We start from the raw sequence: 13475 nt of genomic DNA on the forward strand, positions 1-13475 counted from the left end.
TTACGTTGTTCTACGACACATTGGGTAAACGGATCCCCGGTGTACCCGGGAGAGCAACTGCACATCGGTGTATGAGAGACTGCGCGACACTCGGCGTTCGTGCCGCAGGATCCCGGACAAGGGTCTCTGCATTTCTGATTGATGCAAGCCATGTTACTCGGGCACTCGTTATTGCTGATGCATTCCGGTCTGCAGTTAGGAGGAGAGCCGGTGAACTCTGGTAGACAGGAACAGGACGGGGAATCGTTGATGGTTTGACACTGAGCGTTCGGGCCGCATGGCGATGGTACGCATGGGTTCTCCTGTTGCGGTGACTCCAACGCTGAAATAGAATGCGGTTCAGATATCGCGGTTCCATCTTGCGAGATCCCGTGGAAGTCGAGCGAAGAGTCCTTACGTTTCTCGACGCATCTGACGAAAGGATCGCCGGTCAAGCCCGCAGGGCAGCTGCAAAGCGGGTTGTGGTTGACTACTTGACAGGTGGCTCTGATTCCGCAGGAACCCGCGCACGGATTGCTGCATTTCTGATTGATGCAAGCCTCCGTTGGTCCGCAGTCCGTGCTCACCACGCACTCTGGTCTGCAGGTAGGCGGGATTCCAACGAAACCAGGGATACAAGTGCACACGGCTTGTCCGTTGACTTCTCTGCACTGGCTGTTCGATCCGCAAGGCGTTGGGTTGCAAGGATTGGTCACGACTGGGTCTGATCAGGGATCGATCGATTAGCCGAGGATACGTTGAGTCTGCGATTAATTTTACATAGACAGTCGTACCTCTGAACGGTGTGCAGTATACGAACGCGTTGCCCGTCATACCGACGGGACAGCCGCACATTGGCAAGTGATTGTACACGTTGCACACTGCGCTCTGACCGCAGGTGCCGGCGCAAGGATCCACGCACTTGTTGCGGAGACAAGCTCTGTTTAGGGGACAGTCGGTGTTCAGGACGCATTCTGGTCGGCAACCTACGTAAGGGTCGCCCTGATACTCCGACAAACACGTGCAAGCGCCATCGTTGCACTGGGCGTTCGGACCGCAAGGCGATGGGTTGCAGGGGTCTTGCGGTACCAGTACAGCAGCTACAATGGGAGAACGAGGTGTTGAATGCTCCAACAAACGAGTTTAACACGTTCGTTGTCCGTGTCTGTAACCGACTGTCACTTGAACGTTCAGAGAGATGATACACAGCTGACAATTTTGTTTTCCTTGATACAAAAATCCATCGGTTAAATATTTCGCGTTAATTATTTTACACAATCGAGTGTAAAATAAACACGACGGAGACGATAGACAACGAACGTGTCAAGGTCATGCTTACGAAAACGAGGCTTACGTGGCGCAGGAGAGCAGCTGCTGAAAGGATCACCCGTGAATCCTTCCGCGCAGGTGCAGATCGGCACGTGACTGAAGACCGAGCACATTGCCGCCACGCCGCAGGATCCAGGACAAGGATCCGTGCATCGCTGTCTTATGCAGGACCGATCGCTGGGACAGTCCGTATTCACGGTACATTCTGGTCTACAGTTTGGTGGGCTGCCGAAATAATTAGCTAAGCAGGAACAAGACGGAGCGCCACCGATGTCTCGACATTCGGAGTATGGACCACAGGGGGAGGGTAAGCAGGGGTTTTGAGGTAGATCTGGTAACGTTGGTTGTGCTACGGAATCAATTGGCACGAGTTAGATGTCTGTCATCGAGGTAGCATCATCTCAGGGATGCGGATCGACGATAGAGAGACTTACGTTGAAAATGGAAACACCTTGTGAACGGGTTGCCAGTGTTTCCGTCTTTGCAGGTACAAATAGGACTGTGGTTGACGACTAGACAATTGGTGTTCTGTCCACACGCTCGTAGACAGGGGTCCGAGCACTTCTGGTTCACGCAGGCTCGGTTCGAGGGACAATCCGTGCTGACGACGCACTCGGGCCGGCAGGAGGGAGGACTTCCGGTGTATTCGGGAAGACAAGAGCACACCGCGTTGCCGGAAATCACGCGGCACTGACTGTTTGGCCCGCAGGGCGACGGGACGCAGGGGTCGGTTGGATCTCTGACTATGTCTGAAGAAGAAAGAAACTTCAGGATGGCTTCCTTTGTTTTTCGGATTACCGTTCAGAAGTTTGGGTGCACGCATTACCGAGGAAAAGAATAGAAATTTCGGGTTCGCGGAAAGGAATCGTGTACTCAAAGTTTTGATCGGTAAAGTACAGCCAGTCCCATATACATATTCGTACATCGACACGGTTCAAATATACTTTACCAGGCTCTCGCGTGATTTGGCAGTATCTGAAGGGGTCTCCGGTAAAACCAGGGTTGCACGAGCACGTGGGCGAGTGATTGATAACTTGGCAAACAGTGTTCTGTCCACAGGTGCCTGGACACGGGTCCTGACACTTGTTTCTCGTGCAAGCGAGATTCGAAGGGCAGTCGGAGCTGACGGTGCACTCCGGTCGACATCCTTCGTACGGATTGCCTATGTATTCGGGTAAACACGAACAGGAGCCTACACCGTCCTGCTCTCTGCAAACGGTGTTAGAACCGCAAGGGGATGGCGTGCACGGGGAAGGTAGACCTGGTGGAAAAACAGAGTAAACCTGTGCGACCTATCCAGTCGCGAGATACGATTATCGGTCGAGTATCCTTACGCTCATCGAACACCACGCATTGCGTGAACGGATCGCCCGTGAATCCAGTGGAGCAAACGCACATGGGCGTGTGGCTGACCACGCGACACTCGGCATTAGCTCCGCAAGAGCCAGGACACGGGTCTCCGCACTTCTGATTGATGCAAGCGAGGTGGCTCGCGCATTCGCTGTTGCTCACGCACTCGGGTCGACAGTTTGGCGGAGAGCTTATAAATCCAGGCATGCATGTGCAGGATGGGGAGTCGTTCGCTACTTGACACTGAGCGTTGGGACCACACGGCGATGGTCTGCACGGGTTCACGACTTGTGGCTCGACGTCCACTAGAAGGGCCGTTCGCAGTGTTACCATTCGATGTAAAGAAACGTCAAATTTATGTTTCGGAAGGTGGAACGGCTCTTACCGATAGGATCGCATTTGACGAACGGATCACCGGACAATCCTGGCAGACAGCTGCATATGGGATTGTGGTTTATGACTTGACACTGCGCGCGAATGCCGCAAGTTCCTATGCACGGGTTCGAGCACTTCAGGTTACTACAGGCTTCGTTTCTGGGACAGTCGGAACTGACTACGCACTCCGGTCTACAAGACGGAGGACTTCCTACGTATCCCTGGACACAAGTGCAAACTGCCTGTCCATTCACAGCACGACAGATACTGTTTTGACCGCAAGGTGATGGGTTGCATGGAGTTTCCGGTGTTACTTCTGTGGATACAAATGGGTAAATATATGGGATACCAGAAGAAAGTGCCTCGAGTGCAAAGGGTCAATTGAAACAGCGTCGTTTGGTACCTGCGATCGGGGAACACAGTACGAAAGCGTTTCCAGTCATCCTTTGACCGCAGCTGCACATCGGAATGTGATTGAACACGTCGCAAATCGCGTTCTGGCCACAGGTACCGATGCAAGGATCGATACATTTATTTCGGAGGCATGCCTGGTTTAAGGGACAATCCGAATTAAGAACGCACTCTGGACGACATCCTGCGTACGGATCGCCCCTGTACTCTGGCAGACAGGTACAGATGCCGTTGTTGCATTCTGCGTTCGATCCACAGGGCGACGGATCGCAAGGATCGTCGGAGACTGGTGGTTCTAGAAGTTGGAAAGAGACGATGAAGAGAATCGCGAAGCTCGAAGGACTCGGGTGGAAAAGGACGGTGTCTTACGTGAAGGTGGTTTCGGATAACAGTTGCTGAAGGGATCGCCGGTGTAGTCTTCGATGCAACTACAGATTGGCACGTGATTCAGCACGCTGCACTGGGCGAACACGCCACAGGAGCCGGGACAAGGGTCCCTGCACTTCTCTCTCGTGCAAGCTTGATTGGGAGGGCAGTCGGAGTTCACGGTGCACTCTGGTCGACAGCTGGGAGGACTGCCCACGTAATTTGGCAGACAAGTGCAGGAAGGTATGCCGTTGATGTTGCGGCATTCCGCGTTCCGACCGCAGGGTGAAGGGAAACAGGGGTCTGAAGGTATCGGCGCTGGAGGGAGTTCTAAGAAACAGTTCACGAAGAGTTAGAAATAATGTTGAGCGAATTCGATTATCCTTGAAATTTTCAGATATTCTCTGACCTGGCATTGGGAAGCACCGACTAAACGGATCACCGGTGTAGCTTTGTCTGCAGGCACATATAGGACTATGATGTATGACGTTGCACTCCGCGTTGAGGCCGCAAGGACCAGGACAAGGATTCCTGCACTTCTGATTTATGCACGCTAGGTTAGACGGACACTCGGAACTGACTACGCATTCTGGTCGACATCCTGGAGGGGAGCCGGTGTATTCCGGTAGACAGGAACAGACTGCCTGGTCGTTGACAACCCGACAGTTACTGTTCGGTCCACACGGCGATGGGGAACACGGATCTCTTCTCTCATCCACTGCGACCAAGGGGAAAGAGAAATCATCGTCGAGATCTTCGCGGTTGAAGAGTTCTTCTAAATAGTCGAGAAAGAATCAGTGCTTACGAGTCGGTACGATCAGCTGGCAGAATTGATAGGGCTGACCGGTGTAACCAGGGAAACAAGTACAGGTTGGCAAGTGATTGACAACTTGGCATCCGGCGTTCGCGCCGCAAGATCCTGGACAAGGGTCCTGACACTTGGACCGGATGCAGGCACGCGTGGGTACGCAATCGGAATTTATTATACATTCTGGACGACAGCCCTCGTAAGGGTTGCCAATGTAGTCGGGCAAACACGTACAGGAACCTACTCCGTTCTGTTCTTTGCAAATGGCGTTCGAACCACAGGGTGACGGTGTGCACGGAGTGGCGAGGGTTGGTCGTATGTCGGCTAAAATGTAGAAGAAATGAATTACCCGCGCTCGGAGAAGCTCGATTTCAGTTGTAAAACGATCACTGGTGTCTTACGTTGCCTGTCGAGGCACTGCGTGAAGGGATCACCAGTGAAGCCGATGGAACACACGCACATGGCGGTGTGGCTCACGACGCGACAATCAGCGTTGCCGCCGCACGAACCAGGGCATGGATCTCTGCATTTGTTGTTTATACAGGCTAACTGAGTCGCGCACTCGCTGTTGCTGATGCACTCGGGTCTACAATTCGGCGGTGCACCGACGAACTCGGGTAAACAGGAGCACGAGGGTGAATCGTTCGCCACTTGACAGACCGCGTTAGGTCCACAGGGCGATGGATAGCAAGGATTGACGGGAGCTAACGGTTCTTCCACTGAAAGGGAGACGAAAAAAGGTTACATAACAAGATCGTTCGATGATTTAAATCTTGAATCGAAATGGTAGTAGAGCAGAGCTCACGTTTGGGCTCGCATCTGACGAAAGGATCGCCAGTAAAGCCTGGTGGACAGCTGCATATGGGATTATGATTGATCACTTGGCACTGGGCGCTAACGCCGCAGGTCCCAGCGCAGGGATTTATGCATCTCTGATTACTGCAAGCTTGATTTCTCGGACAGTCGGAGCTAACGCTACACTCGGGTCTGCAAGATGGTGGGGTTCCTGTGAAACTAGCCACGCAAGTGCATACCGCTTGCTCGTTAACTACGCGACAGAGACTGTTGGGTCCGCAGGGAGACGGGTTGCATGGGTCTTCCGGTCCTAGAAATGGAAAGGTGTGAGTAAAAGTCGTGGTAGGTTTAGTGTGAAAGTACGAGCGAGTGGGCACCTACCTCTGCTTGGACGACACGAAACGAACGCGTTCCCTGTCATTCCAGGCAGACAACTGCACATGGGTACGTGGTTGTAGACGTTGCACTGCGCGTTCTGACCGCAAGTTCCTGGACACGGGTCCGCGCACTTGTTACGGATGCAGGCTCGAGAGGTAGGACAGTCGCTGTTGAGGACGCATTCCGGTCGACAACCGGCGTAAGGATCTCCTTGATACTCTGGCAAGCAAGAACAGCTGCCGTCTGTGCACAGGGCATTTGGACCGCAAGGCGAGGGATTGCAGGGGTCCGCGGGTAACGCTGGTTCTTCGAGTGCTGTGTGGTTAAAAGACTCGCGTAAAACCCCAACTCGAACCGAATAATTTGTTAAGGAGAAGGTTTCAACTGGAACACGATTCGATAATTTATCCATGAACAGTGCTTACGTTTCGGGTAGCAGCTCGTAAACGGATCCCCGGTGAAATCGGCAGGACAAACGCAAGATGGCGTATGGTTGACGACGTTGCAGGTGGCTGAGACTCCGCAGGAGCCTGGACAGGGATCTCTGCATCTTTCGTTTATACAGGCTTGACTACTGGGGCAGTCGGAATTGACCGTGCACTCGGGTCTACAGTTAGGTGGACTACCGATGTAAGGGGCTAGACAAGAGCAGGATGGCGCGCCGCCAATGTCGCGACACTCTGCGTAAGGGCCGCACGGCGAAGGCACGCAAGGATTCTGAGCGACCGGGCCAGGAAGAGGTTCTGAAAAGAAACGTCTGGTCACCTAATCCGAATACCTCTGAAACACACCGATATCGACTCGTCTCGTTCGGCTTACTTGGCATAGGGAAACATCTACTGAACGGATCCCCTGTGTAGCCCTGTTTGCAACTGCATACCGGACTGTGATTCAGAACTCTGCAGTTGGTGTTCGAACCGCATGGTTGAGGGCACGGATTGATGCATTTATTGTTGACGCAAGCCCTGTTAGTGGGACACTCCGAGCTCATCACGCATTCAGGACGACACGTTGGCGGAGTTCCGATGTACTCTGGGTAACACGCGCAAACTGGCTGACCGTTGACTACGTTACATCGACTGTTCGGTCCGCACTGAGATGGATTGCATGGGTCCCTCGGGACTGGATCTAACGTTGAAGAACGAAGGGGTCAGCGCTACTCTTGCCAACAATGTGGAAGATTTTTTCTGGTAACGTTCGAAGAAATAACATGATTATTACCCGATGGTAACGCGAGGTTACAGTATCTGAACGGATCGCCGGTGTATCCAGACACGCAGGAACACGCAGGAGAGTGATTGATCACTTGGCAGACAGCGTTCTGGCCGCAGGTGCCTGGACAAGGATCCTGGCACTTGGACCGAACGCAGGCCATGTTGGATACGCAGTCAGAGTTCACTACGCATTCAGGCCGACATCCGTCGTAGGGGTTTCCGATGTAGTCTTGCAAGCAGGTGCAGGAGCCAGCACCGTTCTGCTCTTTGCAGATAGCATTTGCCCCGCAGGGTGACGGTGTACAGGGCGACGCGACGTCGACGATCGTTGCTACAACGACGTATTAATTCCGTGATATTAATTCCATTGATTCCACTGTTCTCTAACTGTCGTCTTACTAGTATTAGGTAATTAGATGTCTTACGTTGTTGAACGACGCATTGGGTGAAGGGATCTCCCGTATATCCGCTCATGCAAACGCACATAGGCGTGTGGCTCACGACTCGACATCCCGTGTTCGAACCGCAAGCGCCAGGGCAAGGGTCTCTGCACTTTTGATTCATGCAAGCTAGATTCCACGGGCACTCGCTGTTGCTGACGCATTCTGGCCTGCAACTGGGCGGCGCTCCAACGAAATCGGGCAGGCACGTGCAAGATGGCGAGTCGTTCACCACGCGACATTGAGCGTTCGGTCCGCAGGGAGACGGCTGGCACGGGTTTACCGGCTCGATCGGGGTGTCAACTGTTGGACGAAGTTACGAATCGAATGTGTTTCGACTCTCGACGAGAAATTTACTATTCTCGACGAGAAATCAACTGGCCAATGAGGATGATAGAACTGGCAGATCATTCCGAGGTACTTCGGAATCTGATTCTTGAATTCTGTTCGATAGATATACAGGGTACGAATATTTATGGAACTGACTTTATAGTCGAGTTCCAAATGTATATAGAATGCTTGGTTTAGCTAAGATGTTCTTAAGAGAAATTAAAGACAAAGCGACAAAGTAGCATCCTTGAATGGCCAATTAATTAAACGCCAAGAGCTGCTATGAGTCTTACTGATCGGGTCGCATCTGGCGAAGGGATCGCCAGAGTGTCTCGGTAGACAGCTGCAAATGGGATTGTGAGCGACAACTTGACACTGAGTCCTGAGACCGCAGGTGCCTAGACAGGGGTCTATACACCTCTGATTGCTACAGGCCAAATTTCGTGGACAGTCGGAGCTGACCAAACACTCGGGTCTGCAAGACGGCGGAGTTCCTAGATATCCTTGAACGCAACTGCAGACAGCCTGACCGTTAACGATTCGGCACTGACTGTTAGGGCCACAGGGGGAAGGTCTGCAGGGGTCCTGCGGCAGCGGTTCTACGAATGGAGTGTTAAATGATTAAATAAGGAGAAACCGGCGTCACTCTTGACTGAACCTCGAAGGATATCCACCTCGTAGTACAGAGCAGAGTACAAATGCATTCCCAGACATCCCAGGTGGGCAACTACACATGGGAACGTGATCGTAAACGTTGCACACCGCGTTCTGGCCGCAGGTTCCTATGCAAGGGTCCGCGCATTTGTTGCGAACGCAAGCTCTGTTGAAGGAACAATGGTCGTTGGTCACGCACTCGGGTTGACATAGTTCGTAGGGGCTTCCCATGTAACCGGGAGGGCAACTGCATAAACCGTTATCGCACAGTGCGTTCGTGCCACAAGGCGAGGGGTTGCAAGGATCCGACGGGACATCTAACGCTGCAAAGTGATTCGAGTTGATTATAGCGATTCAACAATGACATCGAAGCCTCAGAAATGTTTGTGGTACAAAATGTTAGCTTACATGGCGCCTGTACGGGCTGGCAACTAGCGAACGGGTCTCCTGTAAAATCTTGGGAGCAAACGCACGTGGGTACGTGTTGGATCACGTTGCAAATCGCTCCAATGCCGCACGAGCCCGGACAAGGGTCTCTGCATTTTTCCCTCGCGCAAGCTCTGTTGCTGGGGCAGTCAGGGTTTATCGTGCACTCTGGTCTACAATTCGGCGGACCTCCTGTGTAATTTGGTAAACAGGAACAGGAGGGGGAGCCTCCTATGTCGCGACATTCCGAGTACGGGCCGCAGGGGGATGGTACACAGGGGTTAGCGACGGGTGCTGGCAATGGTTCTGAAAAGAATTTACAATGATTCTCTATCTCGACCTGATCGTTCGATCTCCAACTCGATCCAGGAAGTTCCTCTTACTTGGCGTCGGGAAGCATCTGGTGAAGGGGTCCCCGGTGAAGTCCAGCTTGCAAACACAGATAGGGCTGTGATTCACGACTCTGCAGTCCGTGTTGGTACCGCAACGGCCAGGGCAGGGGTCGACGCACTTTTGATCGACGCAAGCTTGGTTCGAGGGACATTCCGAGCTGACCACGCACTCTGGACGACATCCTGGGGGGCTGCCTACATAATCGCGGAAACACGCGCAGACAGCCTGGCCATTCGTCACGTGGCACAAGCTGTTGGGTCCGCATGGCGAGGGATTACACGGATTTTTTGCTTCGTTGGCTGGAAGTGACGAATATCGTTTGGTTACTTAACCGTTCCCAAGTTTCCATCCATACTTTGAACCAGGCTTAAATGCGTCAGCGTTACTCGTCCCTTGGTATTAGTTTGGGTTAATGGCGAACACCGTGCATCGAACGATTACGATGTATTACGATGGGAAGCGACGTTGGTTGGTTACTATGAAGCGTCTCTAACGTTATCTTCTCTATCGAGGCGTTCGCGATGGCGATGACGAATGATGGCGATGATTGGCGACATTGTTATCGTGACTTACGGATCTGCGGCTGGACGTGGCAATTAACGAACGGGTCTCCCGTGTATCCAGCTACGCAAGTGCAACTCGGCAAGTGATTTATCACCGCGCAATCGGCGTTCTGGCCGCAGGTGCCGGGACAGGGGTTCTGGCACTTGGATCTTATGCAGGCTAGGTTCGAGGGACAGTCGGAGTTCACGGTGCACTCCGGGCGACATCCTTCGTACGGGTTTCCTATGTAATCCAGGGCGCAGGAACAGGAACCTGCTCCGTTTTGTTCTTTACATATCGCGTTAGGGCCGCACGGCGATGGCACGCAGGGCGACACCGGCGTGGGTTCGAGCTCGGCTAAAAAAGGGTTCACAGGGTGAAAAGGTTAGCGTTCACCTTCGATACCAACACACTTTCCCAGAGGGTTAATTGCAATAACTACTAAAATATCCAGGTTCGGGGGGAGTATTAACAATTGGAGGTTTAATCACCGCAAACACTAGATACCAGGGTGTCCCGTAACTGGTGATGCGAGTGAGTAAGGGGGTGATTCTACGTAAAAAGATGAATCGAAAGTGTACAATAAAATGTATTCATATGGCGCTTTATTTTCGAAGAAAATAAATTTGAAAATTTTCGATTCAATCTTTCACGTAGAATTACCCTCTACTCGGTTGCACCACCAGTTACGAGACACCGTGTACGATATTAGGAATCTACTTTGTTCACGTGTACATGATATTTCGTTATGTTTTGCAATGTGTGTAGGTGTAGTTTGTTCGCGGGTAAATCTTACGTCGTTTCAACGTGCACTGGGTGAAGGGGTCGCCTGTGTAACCGCTCAGGCAGCCGCACATCGGTGTGTGACTGACCACACGGCATTCCGCGTTCAAACCACACGAGCCAGGACAGGGGTCTCGACATTTTCGGTTGATGCACGCCAAGTGGCTGGAACATTCGCTGTTGCTCGCGCACTCCGGCCTACAGTTTGGCGGAGAGCCGATAAAATCGGGGAGACAGGCGCAAGACGGTTGGTCGTTGACGGTTTGGTAAACGGAATTCGGGCCGCATCGACAGGACGCGCAGGTATCCTCTTCTGGTATGTTCGCAGCTGTGGGAGGGACGAGACGTTTAACTTAGAAGGGAACTCGAAGGGAATTCGAGTCGTTAACCCTTTATAGGGACAGAACTCTCTGGACATTTTGTTCCCCTAAACCAACGAAACCTAGTGGATGAGCGTAGATACTTAAACGTACAAAATTTCCGCCCTTTCCTTAGTGGTAACGAGTACCAGTGACCTATAAAGGGATAACCGAGGAGCTGTACCGCAGAGTATGATATCAAAGTTCTTACGAAGGAATTGGCATCTGGTGAACGGATCGCCCGTGAAACCTGACGGGCAGCTGCACACGGGGTTGTGATTGACAACCTGACACAACGCCTTCAGGCCGCAAGTGCCAGAGCAAGGATCGATGCACTTTTGGTTGTTACAGGCCAGGCTTCTTGGACAGTCTGAACTGACCACGCACTCTGGCCTACAGGTAGGCGGAATGCCAAGGTATCCTGGCACGCACGAGCACACGCCCTGGCCATTTATAGCTCGACACTGACTGTTGGGTCCACAGGGCGATGGATTGCATGGATTCGTCCGAACTGGTTCTAAATCAAATTCAACGGGAATAATCTGGCTTGAAATGCTAGGATTGGTTGGCTATCCCAGGTAATTACGCCGGGACATTTTTGCAAAGGAAATTGTGGTTCAGAATCGTCTCAGCTAGCCCCCATTTTCGGTTCTTAGACTAATTCTGGGACATCCTGTATATTTATGTATAAAGTCGGTTCCATAAGTATTCGTACCCTCTATATCAATTGAAGAAATTTATCCAATTTAAATGATAGATAGACTTCGTGTTTCCAAATCAATTCTCCATTATAAATATATACGCGATTAAACTTCTCACGTGTATATAGTTGCAATTACAAACTTATTTGGAAACATGAAACATTCATTTAAATTCGACAAATTTCTTCGATAGATATAGAAGACACGAATATTTATGGGACGACTGTACACAGAAAAGTTAGGTGGACCGACAGAGAAGCTGCCACCAAATTCCTTTTGTATACCTTCCACTCGGTCGCAGGATATGAACGCGTTGCCAGACATTCCAGCCGGACAACTGCACATGGGTACGTGATTCAGGACATTGCAGACCGCGTCTCTGCCGCAAGTGCCCAGACAAGGATCCACGCACTTGTTCCTCGCGCAAGCTCTGTTTTGAGCGCAGTCGCTGTTCAGAACGCATTCGGGTCGACAGCTGGTGTTGGGATCGCCCTGGTAATCGGGTAAGCAAGTGCATACACCTGCGTTGCATTGGGCGTTCGGTCCGCACGGCGATGGGTTGCAGGGATCGGTTTCAGGGGGCGGTACTGCAAGAATTTCCGTAGGTCGTTACGATTCTATGAATACCGTTGTTGGAGTTTCTTCGAGGAGAAAGCGAGGCCTTACGCTGCGGTGGTGTCGGGTAGCAATTGTTGAAGGGATCTCCGGTGTACTCCTCGATGCACGTGCACATGGGCACGTGATTGAACACGCTGCACCGTGTCCCTACTCCGCAGGATCCTGAACAGGGATCCAGACACTTCTGCCTGATGCAGGCTCTGTTGCTGGGACAGTCGGAGTTGACGGTGCACTCCGGTCTACAGTTGGGAGGACTTCCTGTATAGTCGGCCAAGCACTGGCAGGATGGACCGTTGTTCGCCACGCGACATTCCGAGTACGGACCGCAAGGGGAGGGGAGACAGGGTTGCGATGGTTCGACCGCTGCGGGGGGTACGAATGCTGAAAAGGTAAGCAACGTGTTGAGGACTCGGATCGACTTTTGGACTATTTTTAGTGGTTTCGAACTGGTCCGAAGGGGCCTTACTTGGAACGGGGAAGCATCTAGTGAACGGGTCTCCGGTGTACGAATCTCTGCAGGCACAAATCGGACTGTGGTTCCTGACCACGCAAGTGGCGAACGCGCCACACGAACTGGGACATGGATCCACGCATTTCTGGTTGACGCAAGCTCGATTCGCAGGGCAATCCGAGTTTAGGACGCACTCTGGACGACACATCGGAGGAGAGCCTCTGTACTCTGGTAGACAGGAACACACACCTTGTTCGTTGACTACGCGACATTGACTGTTCGGTCCGCAGGGGGACGGGTTGCACGGGTCCATGTACTGTGTTTGGTTTCCTGCGGGGTTTTAGTCTCTTTTCAGCGAGGCGTCTTCGCCGATTGGAACAGAATTAGAAGCTGTGCGAGCTTTTCGAGCGTATACCTATTTCGCGAATCAAGGTACAGTATTGGAAAGGATTCCCGCTGTATCCTGTGATGCAGGCGCACGCGGGCCGGTGATCGATGACCTGGCACTCGGTGTTGGTGCCACAGGTGCCAGGACATGGGTCCTGGCACTTGGAGCGGATGCAGCTCAATGTGGAGGGACAGTCCGTGTCGATCACGCATTCTGGTCGACAACCCTCGTAAGGGTTTCCGATGTAATCCGGCAGACAAGAACAGGAACCAACGCCGTTCAACTCCCTGCATATCGCGTTGAAGCCGCAAGGCGACGGTTCGCAGGGGGAAAGGTTGATCGGCACAGCTAGAAGATCGCCAGTAATCGTTGAAACGAAATGGA

At 52.3% G+C, this 13475-nt stretch overlaps 1 protein-coding gene across 1 annotated transcript in view; it reads right to left on the bottom strand.

The window, feature by feature from the left end:
* Positions 1-13475, bottom strand: part of LOC128881671 (uncharacterized) — a 113142-nt gene that overhangs the window by 35631 nt on the left and 64036 nt on the right. Inside the window, exons 68-97 of the mRNA XM_054132961.1 lie at positions 13119-13439; positions 12719-13033; positions 12301-12633; positions 11901-12221; positions 11145-11444; positions 10588-10902; positions 9822-10148; positions 9239-9547; positions 8838-9161; positions 8450-8746; positions 8057-8374; positions 7431-7748; positions 7013-7336; positions 6611-6919; positions 6208-6534; positions 5807-6106; positions 5424-5723; positions 5020-5331; positions 4616-4942; positions 4220-4528; positions 3814-4140; positions 3437-3739; positions 3044-3346; positions 2643-2963; positions 2240-2569; positions 1728-2045; positions 1325-1657; positions 774-1079; positions 398-703; positions 5-322 (exon numbers count right to left, since the gene is read on the bottom strand). Of these exons, the coding sequence (XP_053988936.1) occupies positions 5-322; positions 398-703; positions 774-1079; positions 1325-1657; positions 1728-2045; positions 2240-2569; positions 2643-2963; positions 3044-3346; positions 3437-3739; positions 3814-4140; positions 4220-4528; positions 4616-4942; positions 5020-5331; positions 5424-5723; positions 5807-6106; positions 6208-6534; positions 6611-6919; positions 7013-7336; positions 7431-7748; positions 8057-8374; positions 8450-8746; positions 8838-9161; positions 9239-9547; positions 9822-10148; positions 10588-10902; positions 11145-11444; positions 11901-12221; positions 12301-12633; positions 12719-13033; positions 13119-13439 (9471 nt within the window). The remainder of the gene's footprint in view (positions 1-4; positions 323-397; positions 704-773; positions 1080-1324; positions 1658-1727; positions 2046-2239; positions 2570-2642; positions 2964-3043; positions 3347-3436; positions 3740-3813; positions 4141-4219; positions 4529-4615; positions 4943-5019; positions 5332-5423; positions 5724-5806; positions 6107-6207; positions 6535-6610; positions 6920-7012; positions 7337-7430; positions 7749-8056; positions 8375-8449; positions 8747-8837; positions 9162-9238; positions 9548-9821; positions 10149-10587; positions 10903-11144; positions 11445-11900; positions 12222-12300; positions 12634-12718; positions 13034-13118; positions 13440-13475) is intronic.

The sequence above is a fragment of the Hylaeus volcanicus genome, chromosome 8 (assembly GCF_026283585.1).
Source record: "Hylaeus volcanicus isolate JK05 chromosome 8, UHH_iyHylVolc1.0_haploid, whole genome shotgun sequence".
NCBI lineage: Eukaryota > Metazoa > Arthropoda > Insecta > Hymenoptera > Colletidae > Hylaeus > Hylaeus volcanicus.